Source organism: Metopolophium dirhodum, chromosome 5 (genome assembly GCF_019925205.1).
Source record: "Metopolophium dirhodum isolate CAU chromosome 5, ASM1992520v1, whole genome shotgun sequence".
Lineage (NCBI taxonomy): Eukaryota > Metazoa > Arthropoda > Insecta > Hemiptera > Aphididae > Metopolophium > Metopolophium dirhodum.
In genome coordinates, this window is record NC_083564.1 from 2081369 (window position 1) to 2100171 (window position 18803).

Below are 18803 nucleotides of genomic sequence, written 5' to 3' on the forward strand. Positions count from 1 at the left end.
ATTATTACTTTACTTAAACCAGGCAAACAACCTGATTTGCCTGAATCGTATAGACCAATCAGCCTACTACCCACGTTTGGAAAAATTTTTGAAAAACTTCTTCTCAAAAGACTTGTGAATATCGCACTCAAACAAAATGCCCTTCCCAGCTTTCAATTCGGTTTCCGTGCCAAACATGCAACCTTTCACCAGCTCCACCGTGTAGTGGACCACATTGCTACATCTCTAGAAACAAAAAAATACTGCTCAGGACTTTTTCTCGACGTAGCTCAAGCCTTTGACACCGTTTGGCACGATGGTTTATTATACAAACTTAAAAAAATCTTTCCGGCACCCTATTATTTACTTCTAAAATCATACCTAAATAACAGAACATTCAGAGTCAAATTAAAAACATTTTCCAGCACAAAACATTCTAGCCGGTGTTCCTCAGGGAAGTGACATCGCTCCTTTCCTATACACATTGTTCACAGCTGACATTCCTACAACGGATAACACCCTAATAGGGACATATGCCGACGACACCGCAATCCTTTCATCTAATCAAGACCCTTTCGAAGCAAGCAGCCTACTTCAAAATCATCTGAACAGCTTATCTCACTGGTTTAAATCTTGGAAAATCAAGATCAACGACTCCAAGTCTTCTCATGTCACTTTCTCCCTCCGCCCCGGGGACTGTCCTCATATAATATTCGAGAATGCAATCATTCCTCACTCAAATGAAGTCAAATATCTCGGCTTATTGTTTGACAGAAGGCTCACCTGGGGCCCCTACCTCAAAACCAAACGCAAACAACTAAATAGCCGCCTTCACATCCTTAGGCCTCTCATGAAATCCAATATGCACATCTCCAACCGTCTACTACTCTACAAATCCCTTCTGCAACCTATCTGGTCATACGGAATCGCTCTTTGGGGTACCACTAAACCATCGAACACTAGAACCATACAAGCTTTCCAAGCAATCTGCCTCCGCATGATTGCTAAAGCCCCTTGGTACGTCACAAATGTTGCTCTTCATAATGACCTCCAAATCCCCACCATCAAACAAACATACAGCAATCAAACATTATCTTCGCCTGCACTCCAATATGGAACATCACTCAAACCCCCTCATCGCTCAACTTCACACCAACGCTCTTCCAGACAACCCAGCCAGACGCCTCAAACGTGAATGGCCCAGAGATCTTCTCAACGCACATTAAACTCAACGTGTTTATTACTATCTCTCCCTAAATTACCACCCACGTAGGAATTTCTAATGTGAAACTCCTACTCATTGTCTTTTTCTCACTGCCTCATTTTATATTCTTTCATTCAAATTTACTTATTGTACCATTTTAGTATAGATTGTAAATTTTCACAAATAAACGACATTTAAAAAAAAAAAAAAAAGGTTTAATTATAATGTGAATTGAGTTGATATGAAACATAAAGGTAAGAATATTATATATGTTTGTATGTTGGTTTTACTTTTTATATTTTTATTTTGGAGCCAGTTACGAGTAGTTAAATGTGAAAATATTACTATTTAAAATTGCTTAGAACACAATTAAAATATCTTTTAAAAAACCAACGCACTAACACAGATAATATCCTAGCCAAAGTTTGATAATAAGTGTCAATTGACTAATAACTTATTTAGGTATTATTTTATTTTTATATATTATGTAATATAATTTATTATCTATGATTTACTCCAATTTTAAAATAATAACGCAAATTTGACATGTTAGCTAAACCCTTTGAACATTGCTAAAAATATAAACTTAAAAAACATTTTATAATTGTAAGGTTTTTTTAATAACATAGGTATTAAAGTAATTGTAAAAATGATAAGTCTACTTATAATTTTATTATTTTCATTGTTCATACTTATACTTAAAATGTGATTTACATTGAACAAAATAACCTTTAATCCACACCTGATTACAGAATTAGGTAACTAACTATAAGGGTCCAAATAGACAACTGAATTTTGTCTGCCAGCATTTTACAATCCAGTTTTTTTTGTAGAGTTAAATCATGGTAAACAAACACTGATATTTTTTGTCCGGTGACCTATCTTGTGACGGTAATTGGAAAAAAAATATTATATTATATTATATTATACTATTAAAAAAATTATAAATTATAAATAATATTTTGTTTAAAATATTATGTGTAATTCAACTTAATTAATTTAACAATTTCACAGCTATAAAGCTATAGCTATAAAAATATTTCGAATGATCAATATGTCAAATAATAAAGTTAAAAACATAGTATACAAAAATATTATACAAAATATAGGTAATAATAATAATAATTATCAAACAATAATTTATTAAATGTAGGCACGAGGCATATTACACATTATATATTATTATATTATAATATAATATACGTATTTGTAATTATATATTAATAATGTGGTAAATGGTAATTAATAATTATAGATACTAATTAAAGTTTAAAAAATATTTGTTCATGTTACATGTGGCTGTGAGTAATATTGTAGTCTGGGGATTTTTTTCCGGGATTCCTTGTGACAGGCCATAAAAATATGGTTGTCTGTACGGACCCTTCAACACCTGATACAAAGATGTATCTATACTATATTAATGTATCTATACTCAATAAAAAATTTGCGAAAATTGGAAATAACCATGGCTTGAATTCTATAGATTGTGATAATTATTAAAGAACACAGATTAAAATACTAGAGCAAGCTATAAACTAGTTTTATGTATCAATTATTGTCATATAATATGATATTTCAGTCTATATAAAAGGAAGAACTTCTATCAAAACTAAGAAACAAATCAAATTTAAATCGATGTTTTATTGAATTGAATTTAAATTTTATATTGAAGAATTTTTATTAACAACAGGTAATAATAAATAAACACCATAATTATTATACATATGAATATATATGCATCAAATAAACTAAATCTACACATAGTATGCACAGTATAAAAGAAGATTTGCTGGTTTTGTTTGTTGGCAACATCAAATTTTAATAATTTAAAATATGTACCATTGCAGCTTATCTGAGCCATAATTTTAAACGTAAGGCATCCACACCGTTTAAATAGTAGCAAAATAGTCGTTTATCTCGTACAAAGCCTAAGTTTTCATATAATTTTAATGCTGGTTTATTGGTGATTTCTGTTTCAAGCACAACCTGTAATAAATACAAAATATATAATTCATTAAATATTTATATTTTATTTCTTTCAATAAAAAATCAAATTTCTCAATAGCGTTATTATCACGTGTCAAATATTACTCTTAAAATATAATAAATACTCGACTATATCAATATTAAATAAAATGCATCAGGTAAATATAAATAGGTACCATAGTTTTAGATAAACCTGCTGTTTTAAGTTCTAAACCCTCAGATTAGAAACCGAGAAACACTTAAATTATTTATCAGTACTTAATTTTAATTACTTAAGCATCAAACTACTTAGCTTAATCAAATTTGCATTGATTTTACTATAGTTTTAGAGGACTTTGTGTCCACAAGTGTTGTCTATCAAGGATAATATTCTTACCTTTAAAGTTAAAATTTAATATCTTATAATAAAGTAAATTCACTCTATTATTAAGAAATATAACAGTAGTAAAATAGATTCTTCAAAACGTAAAATTTGCTGTCCATTAGTAAGGCTGAGATAGTACTATGTAAACTTGAAAGTATATTTCTAATCAATGATTATGGTTTTGAGTCAAAAATACTGAAATAATGATTATATTTAGTAAGACACTTAGAAGAATTATACAAAATAACTAATATATATATATATATTTATAAGTATATATAAACTACAACATTGCACAGCTAAATATTATAGTAATAATAATTACAATCTATACTAATATTATAAAGAGGAAAGATTTGATTGTTTGTATTGAATAGGCTCTGAAACTACAGAACCGATTTAAATGAAATTTGGTACATAGATAGTTTAGACACTGAGAAAAAACATAGGCTACTTTTTATTACTAAAAAAGGGCTGTAAGGGGCTATACTGATTCAAATTGAAAAATTATTTTTTTGTTGGATAGTCCATTCATTGAGGAAGGTCATAGGCTATATAACATCACGCTACATTCAATTAATAGAAGTGCTCAAACAGAGATTTTGAGATTTATGATAGAAATATTTGTTTATAAATGATTGCTATTGGTTATAGGAGAAATAATTAATAGAAATAGTATTTATTTATTATTGGTTGCTATTGGTTAATCGGGCAGATCAGGTACAAGCATGCATCAAATCGAATTTTCACACATTGCCTACCAGGGTGGCTGAGTTGCACTTACTGCAGTGAGTTACACAAAAAAGGAGTTGAATAATCACAATTTGTTTAAGAGTTATCATTTTTTACGGGCCACAAAGTGTGCAGGATCAGCTATAGCCTATATTAAAATATATACGTTTGTGTGCAGATCTCTGTGAAGAAGATAGGCTAATTTAAAAAGAGTTAAATTTGGTTTTTATTCGTCGGAATTTAGTACGTTTAGGTTAAGTTAGGACTATGTATTAATTGATTACATTAATCCGCTGTATTATATCAAAATAAACTTGATATAACTTTGATACTTTAGAGTTAAATCATACACTTACGTACAAACCGCACCGGGTCCGCGATCTACCGCAGGTAGATTGCCTACCTGATAATATACTGCTGCGAATCAGAATTTTTATTACAGGCATCAGAAAAGTTTAGATAAATTTTGAACACCGTACACCGAATATTAAATAACGAATTGAACAAAGTTTGAGTCATATAGAGTTGGTACATTTAACGGGCAACAAAGTGCACAGGATCAGCTAGTATATTATAATTACACAAGACTAATGCTATACGCATAATTATAACATGTACAAAAAATAATTATTATATGAAAAATTATAATATAATTAAAAATTAGATTTTTGACTTGACTGTACAAAAAGCTAGTGAATTAAATTGAGCATATTTGAATAAGATGGATCCCATGTACAGACAGCTTATAGTAAAAATTGTAATTTTAGGAAAATGTATGTATTTATAACTTAATTAATTTACAAGCTAAGGGTAGTGTAAAAATAATAGGTAAATTATTTCATAGGTGAACAAATGAAAACACTGATGTAAAATAGGGGATATCAGAGCTAAGGACTTTTGAGTATATTGTGTTGTAGTGATATATACCACCATAAAAATAACTTAATCTTTAATTTAAAATGTATATAAAATTGATTTTTTTGTCTTATTGTCAGAACAATAAAACATTATTTTATTCTACTGATATACCTATAGAACAATGCTTTTTTTTAATCTGACTTGAACATTTAAATTATCGGCTAATTATTAGGATACAAATATAGTCATTTTTATACCTGACTGGACGTACTTATGTTTAACCGATTGCATTATATTTAATCAAGATATCTATAACATTTTATACATTACATGGATTGGAAATGGTGATTTATTCATAATTTGCTTAACATATGCTCAAAATAGGAATTCAGATGTTTTTTTTTATTTCAACGAATTGATTAGTAGAGCAAAAACAAATCTGAGAATAGATTTAAATTTACTTAAGATTGACTTCCAACCATTTTTGATTTTATACCTCTAAATCCTAAAAAAAAAATATGAAAAAATGTGGAAAAGTCAATCTCAAGTAGACTTAACGCCAAATTAAATCTTGTTCTTAGAATTCTTAATACCTTACTAAACCAATCTGTTGGAATGAAAACACATCTAATGAGTTAGACAAAGACAGAGAATTAACACATTCAAACCTTTTTAATTCATTACAAAGAAAATTAGACTGACAGAAGCAGTGGCGTATTTTGGGTGATTTATCGGGGGATGTCCAACATTTTTTGAATCTCTTAAACAAGTCATCAAAATCAAAATCGAAACATATTACATTTTCTGTAAGCCCATTAAAATAAACTTTAACAAACTTAGTTGCCAAATAAATTGAGACGGCGACGGCTGCACTTTTCAGTAGGTGTAGCCACGGTGTGTTTCGCCTCGCCTATTTATTTATTATAAATGTATAAAAATTTATTTGGAAACGACTGAAAAATTACTTTTTAAACTTCACTTTTTTTGTAATATGTAAAAACTTAGACATAACTGGTTTATTTTGCATTTTGATGTATAATTTTTGAATAATAATAAAAATAACAATATTATTTTAAAAATTTTAAATAATAATAATATTGTATAATAGTTGATGACACATCGATTCGTTATTTCTATGATTCTTATTAACACATTGAAGACCAACTATTTTTATTTTGTTATTGGGTTTGAGACAAGCACCATGTTTAACTTTAACGCGACTATTGTTATGTTACAGAACTATTTTTAATATGTTGATGTGATAAGACGAGCGCCGTTTCTAACGGGGTAATTGCTTGCACGTCTAAAAGACGAGCACCGTGTTTAGAACGGTGTCGGTGTGTACAAAAAAATCGATTTATAATATCAATATTTTATTACTTTCTTGATTCTTAATCAAGTAAGTATGGTAATTGAAAACTTCAATAATTTGTTTTAAATAGGAAAATAAGAAAAATGTAACTCAGTAATGATAAGTGGGTGGGTAATTTAGCTAGCTTTAATATAAAATATTAATGAGAGAGATTTTATATCACACTTAAGAGGTATAATAGTATAAGCGGTTGAATCCATAAAAACGTCGGCGTGAACAGTCCAAAATTTCTATTTTTTAACTTTTCTCCTCAACTATGATAGCTAGAAAGTTGGTTGATAACTCATTAAAAAGGGATTATCAAATAGATACAAAATGTGGAATTAAAATTTTTTTTTAAATATTATTTATCTTTTCACAGATAAAAAAAAAGTTAGTATTTTTGTTGCGGCCTGTGGGTATTTTAACTATTGTAATTACCCGGTGAGGTATTTCTGGATAACCCTGATAAATTGTAGATAAGTCTCGTCGAATCTAATCAAATTAATTTCAGTTTTGCCGTTTATATAAAAATACCATTTATTTTATAATTACTTAAATAAATGATAACACTAATGTCCAATATATTAGGACTTTTTTTTTAAGTCGGGGGGTGTCCAGACATGGAGGACACCCCCCCCCCCTCCCAAAAAAAAAATACGCCACTGGACAGAAGTTATTTAAAATGTATTTAAATTATAAAGAAAAGTGAGCCAAGAATAAAAATATTTCAACAGTTCCTTATATTATGTAAATATTGAACTTAATGAATTTTTTTAATTAAAAAATATTTTGTATTTCAATATATAGAATTAGAACCTGATAACTTTTATAATTTTTTATCATAGATAGGAAATATAAATTAGGTAGTTTAAGCATTTAAACTGGATATGATTAAATTAATCAATATAGAATTATGAAACAAAAATTTTACCTCATCAGCTCCATCATTCACCATGGCTTCAATTGCATTCAATACTAAGTTAGAACCTAAAATATAGACACTGTGTTTATTTAAAAATTTTTAATGCTAATTTAGTTCACTAGATTATTTGTCATAAGATTGAATACCGATGTGCTGTTTTCGGTAATTTTCATCCACTGCCAACATTGCAATATAACCTCTTCTAACTTTCCTGTGCGCATCTAACTTACACACAATTGCTCCGACACTTTTATCTACATCTACGGCCTAGAACATAATACAACAATGGACAAAACGCTTAACATGACTGTGTTTTATGTGCTGAGTAATCAGATGTTACACAGTTATATTATGAACATTGAAGGACCTCATAAGTAAGACTCACAAGAAAACACAGTTTAGGCCAGTTGTGTATGAAATAGCGGTACGTGTAGATCGAATACGGTTCAGATAAGTCTTTTTGTATTAACCGCATAATATCTTTCATTTGTTGCTCGTTTTTATAACAAACGTATTTGACACCATCGATTTGTTGTAAGCCTTCGGCGAGGTCGCTATTATTTACATCACTGGACGAACACGACGGCTTACATTGACTAGACGACGATGAGGATGTCGACGACGGTACAGAATTCAAACAGGGCAAATTATTTTGCGCCACATCGCCGCTGTAGACGTTATTTTCGGATATCGATAGACGACTGACATCCGCAATAAGGTCAGTGTTTGAGTAAACGATGGGTTCGTTTACACGGTCGACGACGTCAGACAGAACCACAGTGTTGTCATCATCTCTTGTGTCTAGCTCGTGGGATTGAAGTTGTACGTCTGCCATTTAGGTTACCGTTTGATTCCGGCATTAATAGTTGTTAATTGTTATAACATATTATTTTCCGATCCGGGTGCACGTTGAATTAACGAAATATCACATCTACCTATAGATCTTACTCATACGGTGCTACCTACAGTAAGTTGTAGACGGTATGTTATACCATTATTATTATTATTATTACCATTATCATTATTGGATTACGATCGTACAATTGATTATGGTTGGAGTGTTAACACATTTTCATGGAACAAACGAGTAAAGTGGAGCCAAAATAAAATATTATATAATAAATCGCTTTTCTCTGTAAATATTATTATCACGATTGTATTACATATTTACATATATTTATTATTATTTACATAATACATCCGACATCATATTTGGTATAGCCACTAGCGGGGGAAAGAACCATGCCCCCTCACATGGACCTATTTATGCCACTTAGTAAATGATATGATAATTTTAAAAAATAAATACAAACCTCTTTTTAAAAACAATCATCTAGAAGAATGAAAGTTTTGGATTGAAATATTGGACACAATAGCTGGTATAATAATATTATATTAATTATTATAAGTGGGTACCTACCTGGCTACCTCATAAAGATGTAAGTTGCTTGTAATAAATCAATATAAATAAACTTGATAAAAATGTTATTTATTTCAATAGGATGTATTTAATGTATTTAATATAGTTATATCTGGTATTCGGGTCATACATGACATTAATATATAGGTAATAACTTATAAGCATAAAAGTTGCGTCTACTGCAAAAAAACAAATTTAATTTTTATACGATTTTTTTATTGGCTCAGAAATTATCGAAATCTCGATTATTAATTAATAACACATATTGCATATTATGTCTATGGCTGAACGCTTAATTTAAATAAGAAATTAATTTTACGGAAAACGTTTACTACTTAGTACTTAGTACTATGAATACCCAGGAAAATGACCCTGCTGTAGAGTGGGTTTCTATAGTGTAGCCAGTGTAAGTACGTCGTCATTGAGTAGGTCACTGAAATGAACGTGTTACATTTTAATGATTAGGTAATTCAATGATAAATTATAAGAAAAACAATTTCTTAGAAGAAATTCCCAATTTAGGGTAAGGTTTATATTAAAATACATGTGTATATTTTATAAAACATTTTCCCGTTTTTACATAAATGGTTATACCTACCTATATAAATATATAATAAAAAACGACTAGTGGTGGTCGGCGGAGCACCCACTCCCCTCCCTCCAGTATGTGTATTACATACCACTTGCGAAATTAATATTTCTACGGATATTTTGTAATTTTATTATATTAGGTACCTCCACCTACTATTATAGATGGCTACAAACAGCTCATTCGTGTACATTTACAAACAATGGAAACATTTTTTCAATGAAATTTGACCACGAATTAGGGTGTGAACATACCCCGCAAAAATCCAAATTTTTAAATTAGTAGTTATTATTTATTACCAGCAATGATGGAAAATTATTGTGTGCTTTTATTGAAATTATTGATCTCAAACACATTTCCCTTCACTCTTTATTAGGTTAAGCCATGGGCGGACTGGGCCTGTAAGACCCTATTCACCTTCAATATTATAAAAGGCCACATTTTCAGGAAAAGTCAGAGGAGCAAATGGTATTTTTACCATAAAAATAACATAATTCCAAATCTAATCACACCAATAATATATTACCCAGGACTAAGGACTATCGATTTATAGTATTCTATAAAATTAGAAATTATCATAAAATTCAGAAATTACAGTTGAAGATAAAAAAGATTTAAGATTTGTTATGTATTTTATTTTGCTATCCCTATTAATTTTGGCCCGTTGGCGCTTATTAATGAAAGGCCCCGTGCCCCGTAGTACAATAAGGGCCTACTATCCAACCGGACAGTAGGTCAGTGGGCCAGTCCACTCCTGGACATCACCAGTTTCAATAATGTGCTGTTAATTTTTATATTAGAGTGAATTGACATATTATCAAACTTTAAGGTAAGAACATTACCTAGCTGTGTTATCATTAACATTATGAGAATTTTCAAATATCAATATTTTACATGATCATAACTCACTTATAAAAATGTAAATATCGTATAACCCCAACGAGAGAACACAAGTAATGTTCTCAGCTAAAAGTTTGATAATTAGTAAATTCACTCTAATATCAAAACTAACAGCACACTATTGAAACTGGTGAACGAAAATTCGCTATGTTGTAACTCGTAAGTGTGTAAGACGGAGAGGTGCGACGTCCTCTAAAACCACTAAGGACTTTACAGCCACAAAGCACTTCCAAGTAGTTCTTACGGATAAATAAAATAACAGAATTATCGTCACTTGAAAAACAGAATAGTTAGTACAAAAGTACCGTAATGTTTATTTCATTTCAAAAAGTTGCATTAAAGATTCGTAATTCGTAAAAAGTTTGATGGTAGGTAATTAGGAAAAATGCTTATTTCGTACATAATATATTGAACGACGTATCAGTTTCAAGTCACCATTGTTCAGCAATATCAGACTTCAAAATTAATTAAAATTTTATTTTTATTTTGTCCAGTCTAATAATTTCAGACGTTATTTGAGGTATTTTAAAATGTTTGTAACTTTTCAACTTTTCTGGTAGAAAAAATGCTCTGATCATAAATTTCGATGCTCGTACTTATATGAAATGTACGTCTTGCTTACTATAGTTGACAGTTGAAACTTGATAAATATTTAGTTTTCTTAGTAATAATAATACGGGCAATGGGGAGGGCTTCAGACCAATACCCCCCCCTGCGGACGCCACTGACTATTACCTATTTTCAATATTACATTAACATTACAAAATGTATTATCACACCAACAATTTAAAATTCCATTTCTTAATTGCCTATAGCCTATTGGTATCTATACTCATACAATTTGAAACTATTCAATATTTTACAACGTTTTTCTCTCCATATACTAAATAGATATACATAAGTGTCCTGCGTCTATTGTTATAATTAAATCGGAATCTCGGAGGTTAAATTAAAATGTATAAAAGAGATCTGAGTCAAAATTATTTTGAAATGTATATCAACTATCAATATTATTACCGTAAACGTTTACCAAAAATAGTGTAAGATTAGAAATATTATATCGAAAAATATAATATACATATATAGCTGTAACACCTGTATGCATATTAAAGCTTGGTCTACACGACTCATGCAGACATAGTAATAGGGACTCTGCTGTAGTACCGAGTAACCGACGTATCTACTGTGGGTGCCCCACGGCCCACTCAATATAGAATTATACTTCAATAAAAATTAAAAACAATATTTCCTAACTATATAAATAATGCAGCTATTATTTTAAGGTCCCGGTGCCAGTTTTTAAAGTTTTCCGCAATTTAATAAAATTTGAAAATAAAATAATTATATTTATATTTTAGTTTCCCCCTCAATTATAAGACTTTTCCACTTATCTACTACCCGATACCTATTTAGGGGGAAGGGGGTTGATAGGGTGTATTATATCGAAAAAAATTACTTTGCGGGAATAACTCTCAAGCTTTGTAGAATTGTCGGATTTTTATGACTATTTTTTTATCTGAAAGAAGAAGACTTCCTACAACCCGCATCGATCTCAAATTTTGTATTTTATTTCAATTAGTTGTATTAAAAAAATTGTAAAAAAATACTTTTTATCGTGTATTTTTTTTTAGACATATTAAAAAGTTTGAGAATAAAATATTGAAAAACCGAGATCGATGCGGGCTGTAGTATATTTCCCACTATAGCAATTAAAAAAATATGAAATTTGGTTGATTCTACTATAGGCGATATCGTTATTCCCGCAAAGTGTATTTTTAAGGACAAAATGACATGGGCACCGGGCGCCTTAAGTCTTAATCGTTATTAGCAAATAAACTCAAATAATTAACATTATCATAATAGTTTTTACCTAACTATATTATAACATTAAAATATATATTTTAAAAACTTATATCGGGTTATTCCGATAAAAAGTCTCTATCAACTGATTTTATTTTATTTAAAATTTAAAATAGTAGCCGGTAGATTTTTGCAAAATATGCATATGTAACCAGGCGATCAACTTTGTATAGTTATTAGAATATTACCTGTTTGCTGGACTCAGTTAAAACTCAACAGGGACAGCGTGCGTGACACTATAATATAATATACATATAATAGTATTATAATGTGGTGATGCGAAATTGTGGAGGCTTTGAAGCATATTGTACATTTTAAATATTTTTACCACCGCATCCTTCATTAAACCAAAATTAGCAGCAAGGGCCATTAATTATAATATTTGCCTTGATATTTGTGTTGAGGTCTTACAATTATATATATATTTATACACCCACCTACCCACCGACCCACCCATTTCAGACATGAAACAATTGCTTCAAAATTTCAAATATTCCTATATCCCGCCGCCACTGCAGTATAATAAAGTAATACACTATATACTAGCAGTATACTACTGATGGTTAGTATACTTACTGTCAGTTACTGACTACTGACTAGTAAGTATACCTACCATACTTACTGACGAGTGACGCCTTACGGCTTACTTATATAGATATAGGTGTCTATAATGTATATTATAATATAACAAATACATTAGTACATTAGTACATTAAATTTATACATACCACGTGTCCACATGGAGAGAGGCGTATTTAGAAATGTCTAGGAAGGAAGGGGCATAAAAAAGGGGCGTAGGTAAATTGAGTCCCAAACTAAATTACCGTTTTTCAAAAGCGGTGAATTATTGAGTCCCTTGTATAAAAGTTAAAGCGGTAAACTGAGTCCCTTGTACAAAAATTAAAGCGGTGAATTGAGTCCCTCGTATATTATTAGATAAGTTTTCAAAATTACTTGTATACGTACAGTCGTGCATCATTAGTTATTGTGAGCATATAAACACACCAATGTCGCGTATTAATAATTAGATAATTTTCACCAAAATATATTTTTATTGACTTTGAAAAATCTATACATAATGCCGCACAACAAGTTTGGCCAGCAATTAATATTAAAGGCTGTCGTTTTCACCTAGGACAAAATTGGTGAAAAAAAATACAATGCCTTGGCTTAAGTACAAATTATAAAAAACAAAATTCGAAGGAAAGTAATTTTTTAAAAATGTTTTTTGGTTTAACATTTTTAAGTCCGAAAGATGTTTACAATTGTTTTATTGAAGATATTATGCCAAAGCTTCCTGCAAATGAAAATATAAAATAATTATACACCGACTATATTTTAAAAACATACATTGCATCAGATTCTACATACCCGCCTAATATTTGGGCTGAATTTTCGACAACATCTAATCGTACAACAAATAGTTGTGAATCATTTCACGGGAAGCTAAATAGTTTATTTTATACATCACACCCAAATATTTATATTTTTATTGATGCACTCAAAGAAATCCAATCTAATACATATATTCAAATAAGAAGTAGTCAAGTAGAAATCTATCCAAAAAATCAAAACACAATATAGAAAAGGAGAATATATTAAGAGAGCAAATTACCAAGTACGAAAATAATAAAATTAGTACCTAGACTTTACTTTATTAAGCTCGTATCATTTAAATATTCACCCGTTTAATATCATACTATTATTGACAATATTAATTGTTATAATATTATTATATTATGTATTTTTTGCTCAAAAGTTGACATTATATTTACCTATTATGTATTATTCATTTACTAGAGTAAATATTTTACAAGGGACTAAGTTTACCTCTTTGATTTTTTTAAGAGGGACTCAATTTACCTATTACTTTTTTGGCGGGACTCAGTTTACCTAAAAATATTTAAATGGGACTCAATTTACCAAATCCATAAAAAAGTTTATTACTATAATACATGTGTTAGCCCTCCAAAGGTTATAATCTAAACCAATCATTTGCAGGTATGGAATTAAGCGACTAAAAAAAAAACTGAATTCTCTGCTGTAAAGTTAATAAATTACTATTATGATAACGAAGTTTTCTTTGAAGTAATTAATTTCTGTAAACTATAGGTATCTATAACCAGATGCAAACCAAAATTATATTTTTGAATAGCTGGGAACTTCCTTTACGTGCTATGTGCATTGAATACATGGTAATGTTGATTAATTTATAAAACAGTCTGTCTAAGTGAAAAAAAAACATTAACAAAATTGAAACTTTTCTTTAAGATGTGTGAAAAAAAATGAAAAATAAAAAAATTGTATCTATAATTGTTAATTATTTTAAGGTATTTTTTTTTTTTTTTATTTTAGAAAATTTACAATCTGTATTACGTAACACAATAAGTAAATTGGATGACTGACATAACACTATATACATACAAAATAATAACATATGAAACACAAGATGAGGGAAATCATCCAGCGATGGTACCCTCCAGTAATTTATTTTTTTTTTTATTTATTTTATATACCTACATTAATTTAATAGGTCACGACACCAATTTCTTTTGAGTCGGCGCGGTGGGTTGTCAGGAAGAGTACGTGATGCTAGGTGAGTGACTAATGGATTGGGATGGTGTTGCAGTTTAGAGTGAAATCTTTTATAGTACAATTTAGCTAGTTGGTCAACTGTTGGAAAGGTATTTAAACTTCAAATTAATTGTTGTAAAAGTTAAAAAATAATATTCATGCGAGAAAAATATTCAAGAAAAAATTTAAATATTTCGATAAGAAAACGTTTTTACTATAAAAACAATATACGAACAACGCTGTAAGTCACGTTAACTTGTATATAGGACCTTAGAACTTTTTATTAAGGTTCCTTGGAATGTATATTTAAACATCGTAATTAAAAAAACAAGATAAAAGTTAAATTTAAAATTTAGGGTTTTTGCCGTTTAAATTTACGTTTTAGACCATTGTGGGGCGTCTCACTAATAAAAAAGTATAATTATGGTGAGTGGGGTAATACGCCCCTGAACATGGTCTAAGGCAGTGGTTTTCAACTTGGGGGGTCGCCAAAAATAATGAACGAAATAATTTTTCATATAAAACTATATTATTTTAAAAATATAATAAAGTTAATGTATTACCTATTTGTTCAGTACGATAACCGGATAACATACCGAATATCGTAATTTTATCTTTTATTTGATCTGGATTTATTTACTTTCGTATCGTGTTTGCACAATTCCAGTTACAAATATAGTTCCTATGCCAGTAGTCTATAGGCTATAATGAATTAATTTTTTAAATGTAAATTAATCAAAACGTTATACTTTTTAAATATTTTATGGGTAATTAAATTAAAGTTTGATGAATAAAAAAAATTTCTTTAAAGGGGTCGCATTACAAAAACATAAAAAAATGGGGGGGGGGAGGCAATTTGAAAAAAGTTGAAAACCACTGGTCTAACTGTCTAAGATATAATACAATACCTACCTATTAATTAGAATGGATAATATTCAAACGTTCAGATTTTACATTTATAATTTTTCTTGCTGTCTATTGGTGCGTTGATTATGAATTATGATGTGCATAATAATATATTGTATTATATAGATACAAGTACTAATGTACCATCCACCGTACACAGAGTATTGCAGACGCTGAACATGCGTCCCTGACTTACATTAGGTATAGGTACCTACTCCTTTCATTATTATTAACATCGTATACCTATTACAATTATTGAAATTCCCTCCCTACTTCTACGTTCCATTAACCGCGATAGCCATCGACAGACACTCACACTTTCCCGCACGCGTAGGTAGAATAAGTTAGGTTATACATCATACTATAATTAATAGCTCTCTAATCATAGTAATCATACTATAGTAATTTTGAGCGAGTTTCTGACAGTCTGACCTCCACAGGTCTAGTCAGATACCTATGATGTTATAATTTATATTATAATGTATTGGCATAGGAATTTGGAAACGCGTGATTTTCAGAGCCAGTGTTTAATTGAATAGATAGGAAAAAAAACCTCGGGAAACGAATCGGACCTATTTATCTATGAAAATGAATTACATTATTAATTATTGTATACTGCAGTATAGTTTAACTGATTACTGAATCATATTCATACACAATCTTATATCAAAGTCTTTATTTTTTTGGACTCCAAAAGTTATAATACATTAAATGTATGAATGACTATAATAATACTATAATACAATAAGTGTTACATTTTATGGTATAATATAATATATAGGCAGTAAGCACTCTGTATAAAGTATTAACTTTTAACTTTTTATGTTATAAAATATTATAAACTTTTAATTAACTTATTAATTAACTATTAAGCTATTAACTTTTTATTTAGAAAAATGTCATGATAGTTTTTGAGATACCTAATGAGTAGGATTTAACTAATTTGCATAGAAAAATTTCTTTACGGTATATAAAAACAAACATAAGTAAGTATACGTATGATTTTCAAAAGTGCAGTACCTATACCTAATGCATAAATTCAATTGATTTCAAGATATATCTTTTGTATCTAGAAAATATCGTGTTATTTTTATTCAATTTATAACATATTATGTTGACACTTAGCTGAGTAAATTCTTTTAGAACTTTTCTTAAGTCAATTGACTATAATGTCTTAAGACATAAACTGTTACATATACCTATTACCTATAGCTATCTGCTATATAGGCCAGTGGTTTTCAAACTGGGTGCCGCGAGCATTTACTAAGTGTGCCGGGGTCTTCTGAAAAATGTTAACTATTCGTTCAAGAATAAAATTATAATAATATAATTAATAAAAATGTGTCAGCCCATCAAGCACACATTTCTAATTAAATGTATATAATTATAATTCAAAACAATTTCGTTCATCAGACATCTAATTATTTAGTACAAAAAAAAGATCAGTACTGACACGTATGCCTTACCTAACATTTTCTGAAGAGCACGGTGTACAATGTACTAGCTGTGTTCAACGCCAAAGTTTGATAACCACTGTTATAGGCTATAAAATACTTTCAGTCTCATAAATCTTTCCCCTTTCTTCGGTGTTATAGATTTGAAGTTTATTATCAGTTATTACATTTATTAACTATATAAATACAATAAAAAAACGCTTGCCAAGTCAGGGATCGGCATGTAAACTTTCTTGATTTTTAATTTTTAGAAATTTATTAACTGATATCACACCCAAGCGGTAAAACAATTTGAATCCAGAAAAATTTCGGTGTGAACAGTCCCACAAAAATAATTTTCATTTTCATTTTCATTTAGTGAGATAGATTTCCGAAACCAGAGAGCGGATTTCGTTGTTTGGGGTCTTGTTAGATTAACATTGGTTAGGAAAAGTGCAGTAAAGATTTTCAGAACTTTATCTTTAATAGTTAATTCCCTACAGAACATAAAAAAAAATTAAAACAAATTTTATTGGGCGTTTAATGATGTTTTTCAGCTTTACAGCTTTGTAGTGAACTAACGATTGGAGATAAATTTCTGAAAATCTTCACTGCATTTCTCCTAGCCAATGTGAATATAACAAGACCCCAAACAACGAAATCCGTTCTCCAGTTTCAGTAATCTACCTCGCTAAATGAAAATCTAGCGAAAAATAACTCTTTTTTTATCTGTGAAAAATTAAATAATTTTTAAAAAAAAATTTTAATTCTACATTTAGTATCTACTTGATAATCCCTTTTTAATGCGAGTTATCAAACAACTTTCTAGTTATCATAGTTTAAAAGAAAAGTTAAAAAATAGATATTTTGAGACTGTTCACGCCGACGTTTTTATGAATTCAAGTGGTTATACCGCTTGAGTATGATATCAAATCCCTCTCATTAATATTTTATATTATACCTAGCTAAATTACCCATCTACTCATCATTACTGAGTTACATTTTTATTATTTTCCTATTTAACACAAATTCTTGAAGTTTTCAAAATGCAGATTTTTTCCGTTTAAATTACCATATACATACTTGATTAAAAATCAAGAAAGTAAAATATTGTGTTAACTGTGTTACGAAGGTTACATGTATTTGTATTTAAAAATAGGTAGGTACTGGAAAAAGTTTGTCTTTATGTACCGTTTAATGTTTAATTATAGGTATCTATCGAATTTGAACGATTCGTTAGGCAGTAAGTTAGGGTCTTAATGCCTTATTAATTTCAATACAGGCATACTGTATACACCAATATCAGACACGTGCCCACGTAGGTATAGATAAACGGTAATAATATCTTCTTTCATTTTCCGGGTTTTTTTTTCAGCGTTATTTCTTTGCGATGCCGTTCGGAGTGGAGGAGGGGAGAGTTAATAACGCCACTTCAATAAAAAAATTATACAATTGTATACCTATTGAAATATTGGAGTGACTTTATTGCTATTATTATGTTTATATTAATATTATATGGGATACAAATGGGTTCTATTTTATTTTTTTTAACATAAATGTTTTTGGCACGGTACAGATATTTTATTTTTTAACCAGTTTTGCAAAATAGACGTTTTGGTTAACATGGTTACTATTAACAAAAACTAGATTTTCCTTTTAGAGGAAAAATATCGAGTAGTGTGGTTTTTTTCCGGAGTCTAATACATAGGTAGTTCCTTAACC

At 29.6% G+C, this 18803-nt stretch overlaps 1 protein-coding gene across 1 annotated transcript; it reads right to left on the bottom strand.

The window, feature by feature from the left end:
• Nucleotides 1–2804: 2804 nt before the first annotated feature.
• LOC132945286 (N-alpha-acetyltransferase 30-like) lies at nucleotides 2805–8386 on the bottom strand. Its single transcript, XM_061014988.1, has 4 exons — nucleotides 7785–8386; nucleotides 7546–7666; nucleotides 7409–7464; nucleotides 2805–3169 (listed from the first exon to the last, which is right to left on the bottom strand). The coding sequence occupies exons 1-4, from the start codon at nucleotides 8232–8234 to the stop codon at nucleotides 3032–3034; spliced, it is 765 nt and encodes a 254-aa protein (XP_060870971.1). The 5' UTR covers nucleotides 8235–8386; the 3' UTR covers nucleotides 2805–3031.
• Nucleotides 8387–18803: the final 10417 nt, after the last annotated feature.

Coding starts and splice junctions, on each gene's coding strand:
- LOC132945286 (XM_061014988.1), bottom strand. CDS start 8,234: ATGGCAGACGTACAACTTCAATCCCACGAGCTAGACACAAGAGATGAT. Junction 7,667..7,784: donor GGCCTAAACTGTGTTTTCTT/GTGAGTCTTACT, acceptor ATTATGTTCTAG/GCCGTAGATGTAGATAAAAG. Junction 7,465..7,545: donor TTACCGAAAACAGCACATCG/GTATTCAATCTT, acceptor TCTATATTTTAG/GTTCTAACTTAGTATTGAAT.